At 49.6% G+C, this 20,536-nt stretch overlaps 1 protein-coding gene, 1 long non-coding RNA gene and 1 pseudogene across 2 annotated transcripts; 1 reads left to right on the top strand and 2 right to left on the bottom strand.

Moving 5' to 3' along the window:
* Positions 1-6,459: 6,459 nt before the first annotated feature.
* On the bottom strand, positions 6,460-14,591 carry C5ar1 (complement C5a receptor 1). Its single transcript, XM_047530093.1, has 2 exons — positions 14,289-14,591; positions 6,460-7,840 (listed from the first exon to the last, which is right to left on the bottom strand). The coding sequence occupies exons 1-2, from the start codon at positions 14,289-14,291 to the stop codon at positions 6,776-6,778; spliced, it is 1,068 nt and encodes a 355-aa protein (XP_047386049.1). The 5' UTR covers positions 14,292-14,591; the 3' UTR covers positions 6,460-6,775.
* A 335-nt stretch (positions 14,592-14,926) lies between these two features.
* LOC124966159 (ran-specific GTPase-activating protein-like) lies at positions 14,927-15,877 on the bottom strand (annotated as a pseudogene).
* Positions 15,878-16,868: 991 nt separating this feature from the next.
* LOC124967615 (uncharacterized) lies at positions 16,869-20,385 on the top strand. Its single transcript, XR_007105556.1, has 3 exons — positions 16,869-16,924; positions 17,022-17,140; positions 20,184-20,385. It is a non-coding gene; the product is annotated as an uncharacterized LOC124967615 (long non-coding RNA).
* Positions 20,386-20,536: the final 151 nt, after the last annotated feature.

The following is a 20,536-nucleotide window of genomic DNA, read 5'->3' as shown; positions in this document are numbered from 1 at the left end:
AAGGTTCTCTGATTCTGGCTGGCAAACATTTCTGGTGTCCCTGGAGCTGGAGGCTCTTACTTGGAGACATGGGGGTGGCCATGCACAGGGCCCCCACGAGCTTAAGGAGAGGCCTCGCGGGGCTCCATTCTCAGTCACCCTGTGGGTGGCTGAGCACAAACCCCTCAGCTCACTAGTCATTTCCTGCCAGGAGAAACCTAAGATGAGAACATCCTAGAAAATGAGCAAGTGGACCCAGTTGAAGTGGCCATTTCTGTAAGTCCAAGTAAATCATGGCAAATCCATAGACACAAAGCAGATCCACGGTTTTCAGGGGCTGGGGAGGTAGGGATGGAGAAGCAATTGCTTTAGGGACACAGGACTTCCTCTTGGGTTTCCTCTTGGGGTGTTGAAAATGTTCTGGGACCAGAGAGCAGTAACAATTGCACAACTGTCCATAACACACTGAACCTACTAAACGCCACTGGTGGGAAATTTTAGGGTATGTGCCTTCTGTCACAAGTTTTCAAAAACAACAAGTAGCCAGATGCAGTGGCAGAGGCCTGTAATCCCAGCAACTTGGGAGGCTGAGGCAGGAGGATTGCAAGTTCCAAACCAGCCTCAACAACTTAGTGAGATCCTGCTCCAAAATAAAAAAGTAAAAAGGACTGGGGGTGTAGCTCAGTGGTAGAGCACCACCAAAAAAAAAAAAAAAAAAAAAAAAAAAAAAAAAGAAAGAAAGAAAGAAAGAAAAGAAAAGAATAAAAGGCAAATAAACTGTCAGGTCCCCACACCCCAGAGTAATTTGACTCTTGACCATTTTATTGGGTTCGACCTAATGGAAGGACAGGAGCCTGCTAGAGTGAGTGGCTAAGATGGGGGAAGCATAATCTCATTTCATTTTTGAACAATATGCTGTAGAACAGAACATATTAGATGATTCTGATGCATGAAAAAGAATGTCTTAACCTATGTTCAAGTTACTAAACAATCATAAAATAGACATCTGTGAAGCCACATCTTAGAATCTTTGACTATCTAGATCAAGGGTTGGTGTCTTTGTTTTCGGTTGCTGTAACTGAGTACCGCAGACTGGATAATTTATAAAGAATAAAGGTTTATTCAGCTTACAGTTCTGGAGGCTGAGAGGTCCAAGGTCGAGGAGCTGCATCTTTTAATTGCCCTCTGCTGGTGGCAGCATAAGGACATCACGTGCTGACTCATGGTAAGCACAGATCTCTCTTCCCTTCTGTAAAACCAGTTTCACTTAACCTTAATTACCTCCCAAATGTCCCACCTCCAAATACCATAGACAGATCAAGTTTCACCCTTCCTCATACCTCATAATGGGGATTAAATTTCATGAGTTTTCAGCAGTTTATTTCTGCAAAAAGAAAGTATTTTTGTTTTTGTGGGTCAAGAAGACAGCCAGGGTCTTATCACTACTTCCCACCTATGTCCCAGCAGCATGAAAGTGGCCACAGATAGAACAGGCATGACCACATTCCAATAAAACTTTATTGACAAAAACAAGTCATGGGCCAGATTTGCTGACCCCTGCCCTTGATCTAAATCAAAGACTCTGAGGTAGAGTGTTACAATCACAGACTCGTAGCAAAAAGTCAGAACCTCTGGCTATTTGGCCCAAGGGGTCCTGCAATGTGAGTTACAGACTATTTAAATTGCAGGATTCTAGAATGTCACAGCAGCCTCAGAGGGCAAGAGGCACAGAGCTCTAGGTGTTAGATGTTAGAAATCCATAGATGCTGCCAGGTGCCCGGTGGTACACACCTGAAACTCCAGAGGCTCAGGAGGCTGAGGCAGGAGGATCACAGATTTGAAGCCAGCCTCCGCAACTGAGCAAGGTCCAAGCAACTGAGCAAGACTCTGTCTGAAAATTTAAAAAATTTTAAAAAACAGGCTGGGGATGTGGTCAGTAGTTAAGCACCCTGGGTTCAAACCCTGGTTAAAAAGAAAGAAAGAAAAGAAATTTGTGGATGCCCTGAACGTTAGCCAAGAAAGTCTCTCCCTGAGGGCCTCACGCTGTAACCACTGGTCACAGGAAACTGCTGAGCACTTGAATGAGGCAGGTCCACACTGAGGTGTTTTGAGTATAAAATTCACACCAGATTTCAGAGACTTAGTACAAAAAAAAAAAGATGAACAGATCAGAGTTTTGCTCATTTGTTTGTGCGCAGTGCCGGGACGACCCAGGCGTGATGCCCAGAGCGCGAGGGAGGCGCCCTCCGCCAGCACATCCCAGCCCTAGGACGCGATCTCAAGCAGACTGAGTCAGGTAAAATGTGTTCCCCAAGTTACTCTGACCTGACCTTTTCGTATCTTTTGACGTGCCCCCTGCTTGACGCCAGAAGTGAGGACCACGTCCACAACACATTGCATTGCTCGGGGCAGCTCCCGTCCAGAGTGGCAAGCTCCTGGCCCCTAGTCACATGAGGTGCAGGGCTCAGTCACATGGCCCTGACGCAGGTGGCTCTGGCCCCGGGCCTCGGGAGATCCAGGGCCAAACAGCAGATGGGTGAATGAGAGCCAAGGGTCCAGGAGGCTGGGACTGGGGTGGCCAAGCCCATTGTCCACTTCCTTTCCCCACCACTTCCCCTTTCCAACCTGTTGACCCAGCAGATTCCCCAGACCACACGTTGGGCAATCCTCTGGCCTTCAGCCCACTTCCCTCTCAGAATGGGCTGGTCCAGCCACAGGCAGAGGCTGCCTGGGGAAGGACCCCTGAATCCCACTCGGCAGCCTCCAACTGTTTCTAGAAGACTCTTGCGGGCCTGGATTTGGGGATGGATCTCCTTCCTGAAGCGGGATGAGCCTCGCTGGCTCCCACTTACTCCTCAGACCAGGAGAGCTAGAAGGTGGCCAGGAGCAGAGGAGGAAGGTGGGGGAGTGGAGAGAGGCAGACAGGAAGTCGGGGGGCCTCGGGGGGCAGGCAGGCACTCTGAAGGAAGGCAGAGAGGGGGAAGAGGGTCTTAGAAAGACAGGCTGGGCATCTGGGAGAACAGGGCTGGGCAAGGCAGGGCCCCGCAGGGAGAGGATGGAGGGCGTGGACCAAGATGAGGAAGAAGACAAAGGTCAGGATGAGTCGGCCTGGGTGACCAAGTGGACAACAGGGTTGTCCCTGAGATGGGGAGGCAAGGGGAAGAAGAGGTTTGAGGGAGGATGCTGAGGTCAGTCTTGGTGTGGTGATGGGTGGGGAGGTCAGAAGCAGAATGAGAGATATCAAAGATATGAGGTGAAGTCACAAAAGCTAGTAAGAAGAGAAGTGCCTTGAAGAGTGAGCATATCTGGGTGCGGTAGTGCACACCTGCTACTCAGGAGGCTGAGGCAGGAGGATCCAGAGTGGAGGCCAGTCTCAGCAACTTGATGAGACCCTGTCTCAAAATAAATCATACAGAGGTCTGGGGGGCGGGGTATTGCTCAGTGGCAGAGTACTTGCCTAGCATGGGTGAGGCCCTGAGCCACGAAAAAAATAAATCAATAAATAAAAATAGAAAGAGTGAGGTCCAGAGAGACAATGTTGAAGAGCAGATGTGCAAGTCAGCTTTCGTTACACAACTATAACAAACACCTGCAATAATCAACTTGTGTTAGTCAGCCTCCCATCACTGTGACAAAATACCTGAGAAAATCAACTTATAAGGAGGAAAGGTTAATTTGGGGTCACAGTTGCAGAGTTTTCAGTCCGTGCTTACCTGGCCCTGTTGCTTTGGGCCTGTGCTGAAGCAGCACATCACGGCAGGAAGTGTGGGGTATAGAGGAGCTTCCCACCTCATGGTGGTGGGCAAGCAAGGAGATAAGTGGGGTTAGGGTTCCAGTAGCCTGTTCAAGGTCACACTCCCACGATCTAACTTTCTTCCAGAAGATTCCACCACCTCCTGAGAGCATCATGCTCTGGCTTGCAGTTTTGGGGGTTCTAGTCCCTCACTGGCTGGCCCCACTCCTCTGGGCCTGTGGCAAGGCAGCCCATCATGGTGGATCACACTGTGAAGCAAAGTCACTTACCTCATGACCAGGAAGCAAAAGAGTGCAGAGGGGGCTGAGTCCCATGACTCCCTTCAAGGGCACACCCCCAGTGACCAAAAGGCCTCCAGCTAGGCCACACCTCTTAAAGATCTCAGCACCACATCCTAGTGCCACCCTGGCCAAACCCTTTAAGGGCCTCTGGGCTGTGTTGATAACCAAACCACAGGAGCAGAGAAAGAAAATGCAACAGAGGCAGAGAAGGATCAAGCTGGGAGGGAGCCAATCAGCAAGGAAGAGGTAGAAGAGCCATTCGGGATTAGGAGGCTCTTGGGAGAAGGCTCAGGAGCCCCTCCCTAAGCACTAGGGGTGCTTGGGGCTCAGGTATCCTCCCGAGGCCTGCTCCCAGGAGGTCTGCGTAAGTGAACACAAGTCTCAGAGCACATCTTGTCCCAGATATACCAACGTTCACTATCAAGCAGGCACAAAATTCACACAGAGCGCTTGGGAGGCTGAGGCAGGAGGATCACAAGTTCAAGGCCAGCTTCAGCAATTTAGGGAGGCCCTAAGCAATTTAGTGAGACCCTGTCTCAAAACAAAAAATACAAAAAGGGCTGGGGATGTGGTTCAATGGTTAAGCGCCCCTGGGTTCAATCCCTGATAACAAAAAACAAATAAAATAAAAAATAAAATCACACAAGCCTTGCCAGAAGCTTAACATGGTCTGCTACCTATATTTTACTTTGTGTGTGTGTACGTGTGTGTGTGTGTGTGTGTGTGTGTGTGTGTGTGTGTGATAGAGAGAGAGAGAGAGAGAAAGAGAGCAGGGATCAAACCCAGGGGTGCTCTACCACTGAGCCACCTTCACAGCCCTTATGTACTTTCTATTTTGAAACAGGGACCCACTAAGTTGCTGTGGTTGGTCTCAAACTTTGGATCCTCCTGCCTCAGACTCCTCAGTTGCTTGGATTGCAGGTGTGCACCACCATGCTAGGCTGAAAAGGAGATTTACTTAGGTCACAGTTTTGGAGGTTCAAGGTCATGACCTGCATCATTTCTGGTGAGAGCCCGGTTTTAATATGGAGAATGGCCATAGCAGATGCCCGTAGCAAGTGTTCACATCCCCATTAAAAACAGAGGCCTGGGTAGGGCCAATCAGACTTTTATAACCACCTCCCAGTGAGAGCCACCAAGGAGTCCCTTAGATGGGCTGGGGAGATAGCTCAGTTGGTAGAGTGCTTGGGTTCAATCCCCAGCACCACAAAAAAAAAAAAAAAAAAAAAAAAAAAGGAGTCCCTTAGAGCTTCCTTCGGAGGACACTTCCCAGCACCGAAGGCCCTCCCACTGAGCCCCACCTCCCAAAGGTTCCTCTGCCTTCCAACAGCACCACACTGCAGACCAAGCCTTCAATCACAGAGCCCTGGAGAACATTCCAACCACCCAAACCATGGCACATCTATGACAATGATCATTTCATCACTTTTCTATTTTATTTCTTTTTCTTTTTCTTTTCTTTTTTTTTTTTTTTTTTTTTTTTTGGTATTGGGGATTGAACTCAGGGGCACTGGACCCCTGAGACACATCCCCAGCCTTATTTTGTATTTTATTTAGAGTCGGGGTCTCACTAAGTTGCTCAGCACCTCACTGTTGCTGAGGCTGGCTTTGAACTGGTGATCCTCCTGCCTCAGCCTCCGCAGTCCAGTCTCTGGGATGACGCGAGCGCCAACGCATCCAGCCATTTCATCACTCTTTCACGTGTCTACTAGGACATTAAAAACTGCATGTGCCCCTGCTTTACACTATGGCACTTCTTATGTTGGTCTGTACTTATTTTCTAGCTAATCCACACACACAAACATGCACACACAGCATGCTGAAATTATACATTATAGATAACATGTTTCCATATTTGTTTATTTTCATAATACAAGTCATACAGGCTAGTTTTCAAAAAGCTTGCAAGGTTAGATATAGTAGGATTCTATTGAAAAGTGTTCTTGAAATGGCAAGATCGCAGATATAGAGGGTGGTAAACCACATTGGTGGTTTACTGGGGTAAGGGACAAGGCTGGGTGGGGAGGTGGGTGGACTTGACCATTGAAGGACAACTCCAGGGATCCCAGCAGTGATGGGGATGTCCCTGGACCCTTGGCTGTGTCGAGTTCAACATGCTGATGTGAGGAAACGCAGGTTCCCTTCCTACTAGTCCTTACAACATGAATCTGCCATGGTTTCAGAATAAAATGTCCACAGAAAAAGAAAGCACAGGGCTGGAGGTGTCGCCCAGTGGAAGAACTTCCCTGGTATGCACAAGGCCTTGGGTTCCACGCCCAGCACCACACACCCACACACACAGAAACAGCAGTTTTCGAAGCAAAACAGTCACATTTTCTATTACTCCACTTCCGGTGGATAACGCCGGATGTGTCAGCCCACCTCAGTCTTGCTCCTCCATTTCGCCATAACCACATAGCATCGTTCCACTCACTACTTAAAAAAAAAAAAAAAAAAAAAAAAAAAACCAACTCCCATTAAATCTCATATTAACTTAAAGCTTTTCTTTACGTGAACTCGCAAATTCCCAGCAGCTCAGAAGGCTGAAGCTCGAGGATCTCAAGTTCAAGGCCAGCCTCAGCAACTCATGGAGGCCCTAAGTAACTTAGCGAAATCTTGTCTCAAAAAAATAAAAAGGGCTGGGGCGTGGCTCAGTGAATCCCTGGTACCAAAAAAAAAAAAAAAAAAAAAAAGTGCAGAAAGATAGTGACCGCCCAGGAAGGGGGACTCCGGGGTGCTGGAGGCCAAGGAAGCCCCCGTCTCACACCGCTTGGGTCTTCTGCGGCAGGGTGTCCATCGTGGAGCGCGTGAAAGACTTGCTCTCCCGGCACTGGGATTCCTCGGTCAAGGCGTTGCGGAGAATGCTGGGGAGCGACCTGCGGAGCCGGCCCTGGAAGCCCCGGCCCGCCACCACGTAGATGACCGGGTTGATGCAGCAGTTGAGGTAGGCGATGGAGACGCACAGGGAGTCCAGCCTGCTCACCCGATGGAAGACGTGCGAGGAGTTGGGGAACAAGGCCATCATCATCCCTGTCACCTGGTAAGGCAGCCAGAAGATGAAGAAGCAGGTCACCACCGCCACCACCACCTTGAGCGTCTTGGTGGAGCGCGTGGCCTTGCGTCTCCACGTCCGGATCAGGAGGAAGGTGTAGCAGGTAGTGAGCGTGAAGAGCGGCCACAGGAAGCCCGCCACCAGGCGGACGATGGCCACCGCCTTCTCCTTGCGCCTGCCGTCCCTGCCGTAGTCGATGCCACAGATGACCTTGGATGGGAAGTGCTCCTGGTGCAGCGAGCGGTACAGGAAGGAGGGAATGGTCAGGAGCAGGGCCAAGCCCCAGGCCACCCCGCAGGCCATCCAGGCCACGCCCGCCCTGCGGAAGTTCTGGCACCAGATGGGATTGAACACCAGCAAGAAGCGATCGGCGCTGATGGTGGCCAGGAGCAGGATGCTGGCGAACATGTTGAGCAGGATGAGGGACGGCAGGATCCGGCACGCCGCCTCGCCGAAGGGCCAGTCGCTTTGCCGCACGACGGACACAAACAAGATGGGCAGCGCCAGGCAGGAGAGGAGATCAGCCACCGCCAGGTTAAGAAACCAGATGGCGTTGATGGCTCGCCTGACCTCGAATGCTGTCACCCAGACTACCAGGGCGTTGCCCGGCACGCCCACCAGAAAGACCACCGTGAAGATGATCAAGGCAATGATGTCCGCAGCTCGCAGGGCATAGGAAGTGTTATCCACAGGTTCGTCGGGGTCCAGGGTGCCCCAGGGGTAATCGTAGGGGTACTCGTCGGGGTAATGACTTGTGCCGTTATCCATGAGGACCTGTGTGGAATCGGGGAGACAGAGAGGGCCTGAGTTGGGGCCGTGCGTGGGGGTGGGGTCGGCACAACCGTGCGAGTTTCCGGTCACCTCTCTGAGCCTCCCTCCTCTGCAGCAGTAGGAATGCTGAAGACTGAAGGTAGTTGGGATGTCACGTCACTCATTAAAATGCTGAAAAAACGTCCATCCTGATGGGTCTACCTGCTCCCCTGCCCCCTGACCCAGAAGTCCCTGGACCTGGACTTCCCCATGACCCAGCACCAGCTACACCCTAGCCTGACTGCAAAGCTATCACCACTGTCCATTCTGATTGGTCAGTGCACATAACTGCTTGCTAGAGTTTTAATATTCCTAAAATCTCAGATGGTGTTAAGGGATAACTTTCCCCACACACGTCTACCACCATAACCCCTTTTCCTGGCTTCTGTCCACTGAGGTCCATGGCTGGTTCAAAGGTTCAGTGCTGGGGCTACCCGGAGAAGGCAGTGGTTTGGCAGTGCCTTGCTTACCTTGGGCACAAAACCTGGGGGGTACCCAAAAGACCCAGTCATCAAGATAAATAATATTTTACTTATTTATTATTGTCATCATCATTATTATTAATTCGTGGTGCTGGGGATCAAACCCAGGACCTTGTGCATGCCAGGCAAACACTTTACCACTGAGCCACATCCCCAGCCCTTTTTACTTTTTTATTTTGAGACAGGGTCTCACTAAGTACTTTGGGACTTGCTTAGTTGCTGAGGCTGGCTTTGAACTTGCGATCCTCCTGCCTCAGCCTCCCAAGCTGCTGGGATTACAGATGTGCCCACTGCTCCCAGCCAAATGTTGAATTTCTGACATCAATGACTACCAATGCTCGTGGAGGTGAATGTCCTCACTCGTGAGAAAGGGACACTGAAGTTTTGCAGCATAAAACAGCATGATGCTTGCACCGTACACCAAAAAATAAAAATAAAAAACACAACAGATGAGAGAAAGAAACAGAGAAAGAGAGAAGGGAGGTCTAGATGGTTGGATGATGAACAGATAGAAAATCGGATGGATAGATTGTATGGAAGATAGATAGTGGATAGATAGATAATGGATAGATAAGTTTGGAAAATCTGGGAAATTTTTATATGAGACTTCTTGTACTATTCTTGTAATTTTTCTGTAACTCTGAAAACATTTCAAAAGAGAAAGTTCAAATATTTGAAATATTTCCTTTGGTAAATAGCCCCTGCCCTAGGCACAGACTCCGCTCCCCTGCCCCCGGGGCCAGCTTCTCTGGGCTCCGCCCCCTCCTGGAGGCGCATGCTCAGGTTTCCACAGAACTCTGCAGGGCACAGCTGCAAGCCCCTGCTCTGGGAAGTTCTGCACCTGAGCAGGTTGTCAGACATTTTGCATGTCCCCTTTGGATGTGACACATGAAGCTAACATCTGCCTCTGCTGACTTCACAAGCCTTCAGCAGTCCTTGGCTGCAGAATGGTTCAGACCTCAAAAGCAAGGCCTCCTGATCCTTGCTCCCCACTTGCGCCATCATCCCCACCCCGCAGCTGACAAAGCTCCTTTCCTGCATGATGTCACTCTGTCCTTTCCTTTTGCTGACTTCATGAGGACAGAACACTCCGATTTCCAGAATCTTCTCCGTGCAAACAGCTCACCAAGTTTTGGTCCTTGCAGTATCCCTAACAAAGTTTGGAAATAACTGAAGTGCTCAGCAAGGGGGGATTGGCAAGCTAATTAGGCAGCAAGAGGGAACTGGATAAATTAATGGTGACATATTTTGACCAAAGAACTTGCAAAAAAAAAAAAAAAATGAGGAAGTTGTTAAAGTACAGATGTGAACATATTTCCAAGATCTAGGGTAAAGTAGAAAAGATCAGACACTCAGTCACAAAGCATAAGTGCCTGCAAAAGGGGAAACACTCTCGTGTGTGTGTGTTTACTTATGTATACTCAGGCTAGCTCGGGGATCTTGTCACAGTGTTTGCCCCTGGGGAGGGGGCTGGGGGAACTGAAATTAGAAGGCAATTTTTTTCTACATATGCTTTTGTTCTTCTTGGATAGAGAACCACGAAGTGCATTGCCGATTCCCAAACCTGAAAATTACGCAGGAGATGCTAGGCCTTTCGTGTGCCCAGGTTTGGACTCAACCAAACACAGATGGAAACTATTGGAAAAGAATAATCGTGTGGGTATTGAAAATGACACTTTTTTTCTCATTGTTATTCCCTAAACAATTATCTGCATGGCATTTAGATCATATAGGTATCCTAAGTCATCTAGAAATGATTGAAAGGACAAGGGAACAGGGCACGGTGGCCCATACCTGTAATCTCAGCAGGGCAGGAGGGCGAGGCGGAAGGATCACAAGTTCAAGGCCAGCCTCAGTGATTTAGTAAGGCCCTAAGCAATTCAGTGAGACCCTGTCTCAAAATAAAAAAAATAAAAAGAGCTGGGGATGTGGCTTTGTGGCTAAGGATCTCTGAGTTCAATCTCTAGTACCAGAAAGTACATAAATAAACAACATATAGGGAAGAATGTGCAGAGTTTAATGCAAACACTGAGCCATTTTATACAGGGACTTGCCATCTTTGGACTTGGGTACCTCTGAAGTCCCGGAACCAATACACTGTGGATGCCAAGGGAGAGGGTATCCCACAACCCAGTTATCTGTTCTACGATTCCAAGAGTCTAAGATAAAGATCCTAGGAGCATTCCTTCTGCAGGTAAATATTCACCGCCAGGGGACATCCCAGACATTCCTGACCTCTGCTCTTCGAGAGGTTCTGGTCTACAGGGAGAGGGAGAGTCAAGTGCCCTGATTAGAATCGTGAGTGTTTCACAGAGTCCGGCCTGGTGTGAGGCTTGGAAAAACATCCTGGAGAAAAAAGATTGCTGCCCTGTCCAACTGAACGTTCCTTGATGACCTACCACCATCTGTGAAGTTCAAGATGGCAGCCCCAGCCACACGTGGCTGTCGAGCACTTGAAATAGGGCCAGCTCTCTGAGGAACTGAACTTTTAATCGTATGTCATTTTAATTAAATTTAGATGGCCCATGTGGCTAGTGGCTAACTCAGGGGGCAGCACTGGCCGCGAAATGTTCCTGAGTGCCACGCACTGTTGGAGGGACTTCCCCGGGGTTGGCTCATTAATTACCTAATCACAGTGTCTTCAGGAGGGGAGCTCAGGGGCAGAGCAGCAGCCCTGGGCCCCACCCAGCACGGCAGATAAAACAGTAACTATGTCGCAGCCGGGAAGACACAGGGTACTCTTACTGCTTCTGAGTTCATGTGCTCATTTTAACCAGAGCTCTGGTCCGTTGCACAGAGAGAGAGAGACTCAGAGCAGACACTGGGAAGAATAGGAGATTGAAAGGGTCCGGGGAGGCAGGGGACAGGGGTGGCTTAGACCACAGGGTTGGCCGGGCGGACCCATGAATGGATAAGAGGTGAACAGGGCAAGGACAGCTGTAGTAATCGCCGAGCTCCGTCCTACATTCCGTTCCCGTTCGGGTGTTATCTCCTTTACTCCAGCTTGGGGCAGGTTGTTGCCGTGGTAATGCCCACTTTACAGATGAGTACACTGAGGCTTCTGAGAGGCGAGGAGACCTTTCTAACTGCTCAGTTGGCAAGAGCAGACATGGAAGAGCCCTCTCTGAGTCATGAGTGGCCACAAGAAAAAGAATGTGCATTCTAGATGGAAGGACCCGAGGCAAGAGGGAGGGCATGTGCCGCGCACTGGAAGATCAGAGGTCAGGGTGGCTGGCCGGTGTCTAAGCGAGGTTGAAAGACCCCAGGCACCATGTCAACGAGTTTGGGTTTTATCCTGGGGTAATGGGGAGCCATCCATGGTCTATGAGCTAGGGGCACCACGTTCAAGTTTAGGGTTAGAACTATCCCTCCAGCCGCTCTGAGGAGGTCAGACCAGAGGCGGGAGCACCAGAGAGGAGCTGGGGCAAGGATTCAGGTCAGTGAGGCTGGAGGCCTGCAGCGGGGATGGCCGAAGGAAGAGAAGAGACCCTGCCTGGCCACAGCCGAGCGGCGGACACTCGGGAAGAGCGATGGTCTTTACTCAGCTGCCCCGTTCTCTGTGCTTGGGTTTCCCCATTCTTCCAACAGGGGAAGTCCGACCACCTGTCCCCTATGGAAGTGGCAGTCACAGACCCGTGGAGGACTGCCTGGGCCCACCCTGGCCAGGCCTGCTCATTTTCTTGAATGCCCCCCCACCCCATCCCCACACAACACACTGGCTTCAAACAGTCCCCTCATAGAAGCACAGAGAGCCACCAGAGCATGTGGCCCTGCAGACGGGGGGCAAGTGCAGGGTCAGCAGGCAACGCTTAGGTTAAAGTTCTTCAGTTTGTACAGTCTTTGTAAAGAGAAAGCCCCGCACATCCCAAAACCAGAAATGGTCAGATTATAAGAAGCAAGGGAGGGCTGGGGACGCAGCTCGGTGGAAGAGCCCTCGCCTAGCGTGTGAGAGGCCCTGGGTTCAACTCCTAGTACTGTCCAAACCAAAAGTGAAAATGCAAATCTGTGGACCCTGAGAGGCTGCAAAGAACTACCTCTGAGATTGACAATGGCAAAAAGAGACAAAAAGAAAACTTTGGTAAGGTCTGGGATGAAGGGAAGGCCAGCAGGTGCTCTCCTGCACCATAGGTGGAAAGAGAAATTGGTACAGCTATTGGCCACGTCTGTCAAAATGACGTCTACCTGTGCCTTGGGTTCTGGAAAACCAGGGGTGAGTCCAGAGATATTAGTAGAGGTACAGACTTAGTTTTAAAGACAAAACCTGTAATCCCAGCAACTCAGGAGGTTGAGGCAGGAGGATTGTGAGTTCAAAGCCAGCTTCAGCAATTTATGATGCCCTAAGCAACTTAGGGAGAACCCTGTCTCTCTCTATAAAATATAAAAAGGGGAGAGGATGTGGCTCAGTGGTTAAGCACCTCTAGGTTCAATCCTTGGTACAAAAAAAAAAAAAAAAAGGTAAAAAAAAATACTGGAAATAACCAAAATCTCCATTGATAGGGAATGAAATTTCCCACTGGAATATTATATGACGGTTAAAAAGGATCTCAGCTCCCTTAAAATACGTGGGAATCTGGTACCTTTCTTATAGTTTAAGGTGAAATGTGTGAATGTAAAGTGTTTAGCATGATTCTTGGCATGCAGTAAGCTCTCAATAAAAGCTGGTTAATAATCTATGTTAACTGGGTGTGGTGGCACATGCCTGTAATCCCAGCAACTCAGGGGGCTGAGGCAGGAGGATCACAAATTCAAGGGCAACCTCAGCCACTTATAGTGAGGCTCTCAACAACTTATGGAGACCCCGTCTCAAAATAAAAAATAAAAAGGACCGGGGATATACCTCGGTGGTAAAGCACCACTAGGTTCGATCCCCAGTACCATAAGAAAAAAATAGATGATAGTCATGAAAAAACAAGATATGAAATAATGTACAAAACGTACAGCTGTTTGCAAGGGAAGGGTAGACATCTGGGGTGCAGGAGAGTGGCTTCTCTGAATACCCTTTGGTACTTCAGAACACTTTATGGGGGGCAGGGGAGCAGCAGCTGGTGGTTGGTCAGGTTCTGAAGGCCCAGTTTGCTCAAATGGCCCCGAGGGTGGGCTGAGGGGGGTGAGGCAATGTCGCACCCCTTCCTGCTCCATCAGCTGCTTCCCGTTTCCTCCCACACGCAGATGAAGCAAGGCCAGGGCCTCAGGCGCTGCAGATGCTAACGAGCATCTCTGCTGGCACAGTGCCCGGCCCGCGGGATGCAGGTAAGGAAGGGGAGCCCTGATTTAGCTAGCAGATGGGCTCCTCTGAGACTCAGAGTCCATGGGGCAGCTGGGTCTGCCACCAACGCCTGACGGACCCAGGAATGTGCTCCTGCCTGGGCGCCCGTTCCCCCATCTCTATAATCCCCCATCTGAAACACCTGCGTGGATCTTGACCATTCTTCCAGACCGGCTCTTTCCAGCCTGCCGACCTTGACCCTGCCATGACCCCTGCCTCGAAGACCTCTTCGGGATTCCTCCACTGGTGGAACTTTCCCCCTCTGCCGGGGACTCCACCCAGGGCTTCAATGCGTGGCATGCCAGGACGCGACCGCTGAGCCACATCCCCCGTCTTTTATTTGTTCAACTAGAGACGGGGCCTCCCTAAGTTGCTGAGGCTGGCCTGCAACTCCAGATCCTCCTGCCTCAGCCTCCCGGGGCAGCTGGGGTCACAGGTGCGTGTCACCACACCCGGCTACTTTGTGGAATTCTTAATCATCTTATGAGACCCAGCTCGAAGGCTTCCTGCCCTGGGGAAACTTCTGTCCTGTGAAGTGGCTGTAGCCCACATAATGACAGTTTTATTCCTTGGCCAGATCCCATCCCTGGAGCGTGAGAGCGTGAGAGGAGGGAGAGGGGGGAAGAGGGGACATTGAGGACGGGGAGGAGGCAGTGGCACTCACCATGTCCTGTGCTCCAGGGCTGTGTGGCGACTGAGGTCCCTCCTGCCCGTCTGGGCTGTGGTTTTTAAAGCCTCAAGGGACGATGCAGAGAGCGAGGAGGAAATGACCCATCTTTTCTCCCGGGGGCACCCATTGGTCTGTGCACTGGGCACCCTGGCTGGGGCTCCCTCCCTGGGGCACACCCCCAGGGAACCCCACACCTTCTCTCGGTCGGGGAAGACAGTTCAGGGCTTGGAAGCTGAGGAAGCTCCTGGTTCAAGAAGGGAGGAAGCCAGTGGAAAGGACCCCTCCCGTCTGGCTCAGTCCTTCTCCTGGCCTTGGTGTCCCCATCTGAGGATGCCCTGCCCTTCCCTTCCCCTCCCTCTCCCTCCCCTCCCTCCCTCCATCCCCTCCCCTGCCCCAGGTTTCTGGGGAAACTCTGGGGTCCAGTTGGCTTAAGGAGGATCCTGGAAGGCAGGGACTGTGTCTCCCCCAGCCCCCGCAGAAAGGGCATCCAGGTTGGCAGAGGTGGCCCAGCACTTGTGTGCGCTGTGCTGGTGAATCTTCCCTGTAGGGTTTTTTTTTGTTTGTTTGTTTGTTTGGTTGGTTTTTTTCGGGTTTCAAATGCACTTTTTATTCACTATTTTTGATGACAATAAATAAGTGTTTCCACTATGGAAAAGAAAGTTAGCACAGCACATTTTCATGACTGGGGAATGGATTTTCTCAAGTCATCTTCAATAGGGTAAAAACTTAAGAAAAAACCCTGAATGTTGGAATTCAGCTCTTTATATAAAGTCCCTTATGAAAACATAACAGAATAAAAATAAACCCAAAAGGAGGGGCAGGGCAAAATTAAAAAAGAAAAAGAAAAGGGAAAAGAAATTAAGACGACTCATTGCTTCTCCAGTTTCTCCTGGGTCTCCTCTCTAGGCTCCTTGTTCTCCTCCTTCACAGAACGAGCTTCCAGCTTTTCAGTCACTTTTTCAGCATTATCATTTTTTCCCAGTCCTACTTTCTTTTCTCTCTCTTCAATGGCTTTCCTGCGTTCTTCAAACTTTGTTTTGAATGTTTGTGCGTCCGCAGAGTTTAGGAAGTGGAGGGAAAGCAGCTCGGGCTTAGGGTACTCGTCAGCAAAGTCAGCATGGGTTCCAAACCCGGGCGGTCACTGCCAGCATTTGGCTTCAGTTCCATCTTTGGTGTGATATAGTGGTTGGTGCATATCTTCAGGGTCTTATCCCTCCTCATGAGAAGGCCAATGGTCCCCTTCTCCTTGTGTTTCAGGAGTTTGACTTCGCTGGTGCCTTGTTCCTTCCACTCTGGAAGATCGTTCTCTGAAGCAAATCGAAATAGCTTTGCTCGAATCTTAAAAGTTCCTCTTCATCTTCCTCCAGCGTTTTAATTTCTTGCTCAGGGAGTGAAACTATCGGCTCGAACTGGGGGTTGTGGTTGGACTCATCTGCTCCTGGGTTCACTCCCCCACACAAAAAGTGCCATCAGGGCCGCGTTCACTGCAGACTCCAGGGAGAAGTGTTCCTTGCCTCTTCTAACTCCTGACAGGTACCCTGGCCTGTGGCTGCCTCTCTCCTCTCCTGTCTCTGTGTCCACATCACCTCCTCCTCTACTGTGTGCTAAGATACCCTCTGCTTCTCTCAAAGGAGAACTGTTGTGAGCACTTGGAGCCCACTGGATAATGCAGGACAGTGTCCCCATCTCAAGATCCTCAACTCAGTCATGACAGCAAAGTGCCTTTTACCGCGTCAGAGTCACTATTTGCAGCTGCTGGGAGTTAGACGTGGCGTCACTGGGGGCCTTTTTCAACCTCCCGAATGAGTGTGGTTCTGCTGATACAGAAACAGGCTCATTTTTTCCCCCAGGCTGTCCTGCAACTCCACAGTATACCACCCCCATGATATTTTTCCTACAGAAACCTTCAATCTTTGAAAATCAAGTTTTCTGAACTGGGCACATGAGGCAGGAGGATCACTTGATCCCAGGAGTTTGAGGCCAACCTGGAAAAGACAGCAAGACCCCGTCTCAAAAAACAGGAAAGACAGAAATCAAGATTTCTTTTCATTGCAAAGGTAATCATGCTCTTTGTAAATATTCAACAATCTGGAAATGCCAGTCCCTCAAAAAGCATTGAAAGTCCCAACTTGCCTTCCCACCCCCCCATCATTCAGCCTCCAGTCTTCCGCTGCTTTTCCGAATTTACAGTTTGGAAGGGAGGCACCTAGACTTCCTCAAGTGTGGCATTTCAGACACACGGGTGCAGATGTTCAATTACATGTGTGGTTACTCTGGGAGGATTTTGAAGGAGGATTTGTGGGGATTCTGGGCCTTGTTGTTCTGACCCAGACCTGAAGGGAGCGCTGGAGAGGAGAGACTTGGGAAGCCAGGACATACATCCACTTGACCTACATATTCTATGACCTGGACCTTTGATAAATCTTTTGTTTTGGTATCAGGGATTGAACCCAGGGGTGCTTAACCACTGAGCCTCATCCCCAGACTGTTTTAATATTTTATTTAGAGTTGCTTAGGGCCTCACTAAGTTGCTGAGGCTGGCTTTGAACTTGTGATCCTCCTACCTCAGCTTCCCGAGCCACCGGGATTACAGGCAAACACCACCACACCCAGCTGGAATTGTGTTTTTTGTAAGTACATTTTTAGAATACCTTGTTTTGTCTCACCAGCATGATAAGTCCTTCGTTAGTTTGAAAACTGTTTGTTTACTCATTTCCCTATTGATAGACTTTTAGGTGGTTTCCGTACCATCGAAAGCTTTATACAGACCCTCGTGCATATATCCCAGTGCCAGCATGCAATTACTTATTGCGGATGACTCTCTAGGACTGCAATCGCAGGGCCAGGTGTGTATTCACCATCCCGTGTATGTCCCCTTCATGCTGGGGTATCTGCCTCCCGTCTTCAAGATCCAGACCTACACTGCCCAACACAGCAGGCATCAGCCTGGCGCACACTGGGTCCCTAAAATCCCACCAGTCTGAATTGAAATGGCTGTGACTATAACACACACGGTTTCAAAGGCAGGACAAAAAAGACAGGATTGTAAAAGACCTCGATAGCAGTTTTTAGACTGATTACATCTTAATATTTTGGATGAATTGAAATAAGCAAAATCTATTATTAATTCACATATAATGGCACACTAGAAATAATATTACTGTGGCTATAAGATAGTTTCACTAGTATCATTGCTATTAATATAACATTAATAATTATAGTACATCATTAAATATGTTACTGTTATCACTTCATCTGTTCTTCTGTATTTTCTTTTTAACAAGGTCGCTAAAAATTTTTGGATAGTATTTAGGACTCGCACTATATTTTTACAGGACAGTCCTGCTGGAGATCCAGCCTCAGCCCACCAGGAGCTTTTGTGTGGACACCGGGCAGTCAGACACACAGCAGGGCACACATGTGATGTCACAGGGACCCCCACTTCTGACCCCTCCCTTAAGTTCCTTATCCCTCACAGACCACCCCGTGTACAACCTGTGGCTGCCACTTTGGGGTCAGAGGTGACTGAGTTCTCCCCCACTCCCAACAGGAAGGGAAAGGGGTCTGGGGAGAGACGGCCACTGCCACCAAGGGTGAGCCTGGGAGTGGCACACTGGACCTCTGGCTCACAGCCCGTTGGCTGGAGCAGAGTCACTTGGCCACACCTAGCTACAAGGAAGGCTGGGAAACCCATTCTGGGCAGCAACCACGTGTCCCTTTAAAATCCTGTTCCAGCAAGGTGCAGTGCGCACACCTGTAATCCCAGCTACTCGGGAGGCTGAGGCAGGAGGATCACAAGTTCAAAACCAGCCTCAGCAACTTAGTGAGGCCCTAAGCAACTCAGTGAGACTCTGTCTCTAAATACAGTACAAAAAAAGGGCTGGAGGTGTGGCTCAGGGGTTAAGTGCCCATAGGTTCCATCCCCAGTGCAGGAAAAAGAAAGAAAGAAAGAAAAAGAAATAAAGAAAGGAAAGAAAGAAAGGAAAGAAAGAAAGAAAGAAAGAAAGAAAGAAAGAAAGAAAGAAAGAAAGAAAGAAAGAAAGAAAGAAAGGAAGGAAGGAAAGAAAAGAAAAGAAAAAGAAAAACCTTAGATTCTGGTGTTATAGGCCAGGATAGAGGTTACTTTCTGGGGTAGCAACTTGAAGGGGTACCAGGGACTCCAGAGTCTGGAAACTTTTTTTTTCTTCTTGATCTGAGTGTTGGTGGTAAAAATTAATTAAGCTGGTGTGTGAACTTTCCTGTCTGTGTTTAGACTTCAATACAGTCGTGTGTGTGTGTGTGTGTGTGTGTGTGTGTGTGTGTGTGATTTTTAAAGTAGAGCTGAAGGGCTCAAAAGAAACGGAATAGAAAGGAAAGAAGCAATAAAGCTTCCTGACCAAGTGGCACACGGAGCAGCACAGACCTTGGCACCCGGTGAAAGGCGCCCAAATTGGAGGGGAAGGAGCTGAGCCGGGACCGCGGACTCCACGCCCCGAAGAGAAGCCACTGCTTATCACCAGCCCCCACGCCCAAACTGAGACTCCGCCAGCTGCTGGCTTTCGAGGCAGGATGTGGTGGTCACCCGAGCAGCACTGCTTGGTTCTGGGCAACCTTCCCACCTTGGCTTGACCAGAAATCCCAGCATGCCCTGGGCCTGAGGACCAGGAGGCGGAGGCTGGACTCGACCCCAGCGCTGACAGCACCACCCGGGCGCGCTCAGGCCGCGCTGCACAGAGTGCAGAGAAATGGCAAAGCGGGAGCTTGTGTTACTGTTACCCTGAAAAGTCTAGAAGTTTCTAACTCTAAAGTGTATGAGTGTGGTTCAAAGATGTCAGTTCCTGGATCAGATGATTTTGTATGTGTGTGTGTGCCAGAGGTTGAACCCAGGGGTGCTTAACCACTGAGCCACATCCCCAGCCCTTTTAGAATCTTTTATTTTGAGACAGGATCTCACTGGGTTGCTTAGGGACTCACTAAGTTGCTGAGGCTGGCTTCGAACTCGTGATCCTCCTGCCTCAGCCTCTCCAGCCACTGGGATTACAGGCATGCCACACGGTGCCCAGCTAAGATTGTCTGATTGATTGATTTTTAACTCACAACAAAATGCACTCTTGCTTTCTTTTTTTCTTTTCTTTTCTTTTCTTTTCTTTTCTTTTTTTTTTTTGGTGTATAGTTCTAGGAGTTTCAACAAGAGCGACGCCATACAACACGGCTGCAAATAAGACACAAAGCAGCCACATCACCCAGGAAATTCTCTCAAGCTGCTCCTTTTAGAGAACCTCTCTCCCACCCCCACAAGCCCCCCACTCTCCAACCTCTGGCAACCACAGTTCTTTTCTCCATCACTGTGGCTTTACCTTTTCCAGAACATTATTTGAATGAAATTATATGATATGTAGTGCTTTTTTTTTTTTTTTTTTCAGTACTGAGGCTTAAATCCAGGGGTGCTCTACCACTGAGCTACATCCCCAGCCCCTTTTTAAAATTTTATTTGGAGACAGGGTCTCCCTAGGTTGCCCAGACTGGCCTTGCACTTGGCGATCCTCCCGCCTCAGGCTCTGGCCATGGGATGATGGTGTGCACCACCTCAGGCAGCAGGAAGGGGCCTTTTGACTCAGCTTCTTTCACTTAGCCTGATACCCCTGAAATCCATCTGTGTTGCTGCATGCATCTTCACTTCCTGTTGCCAGGTGAGGTGGTGTGGCGCCTGCCCGCAGTCTCAGCTTTATAGAATTTGGACCTGGAACGTCCCCAAGCCCATGTGTTAAAGGCCTGGTCTCCAACCTCAGGGCTCATGGAAAGAGATGGAAACTTTGAGGGGTGGGGCCACCTTGGAGAGGTTCAGTTACTGGGGACATGCCCTTCAAGGGGATATGGGACCCTCACCCCTTCCTGTCTCTTGCTTCGCAGCCACCATGAGGCGAATGGCCTCCTGCACCAAGTGCTCCCACCAGGATGCCACAGGCCCCAAGCAGCAGTCAAGCCAGCACAGACGGAAACCTATGAAGCCATAAGCCAAAACAAACCTTCCCTTCTTATAAATTCATTATCTCGAGCATTTGTCACAGTAACAGAAAACTGACTAACACACAGCTACTCGGAGTCTGAGGCAGGAGAGTCACTTGAACGCAGAAGTTCAAGGCCAGCCTGGGCAACACAGTGAGGCTGCACCACAAAATAAAATAAAATAAATTAAATTGAAAAATGCCTACCAAAAGTACTGTTCCCTTGTACAGAGATATCATAGTTTATTTGTTCATTCA

The sequence above is a fragment of the Sciurus carolinensis genome, chromosome 16, assembly GCF_902686445.1.
Source record: "Sciurus carolinensis chromosome 16, mSciCar1.2, whole genome shotgun sequence".
Taxonomy (NCBI): Eukaryota; Metazoa; Chordata; class Mammalia; order Rodentia; family Sciuridae; genus Sciurus; species Sciurus carolinensis.
Note: the sequence above shows the minus strand (reverse complement) of the source record. Positions and strands in the feature narration are given on the sequence as shown.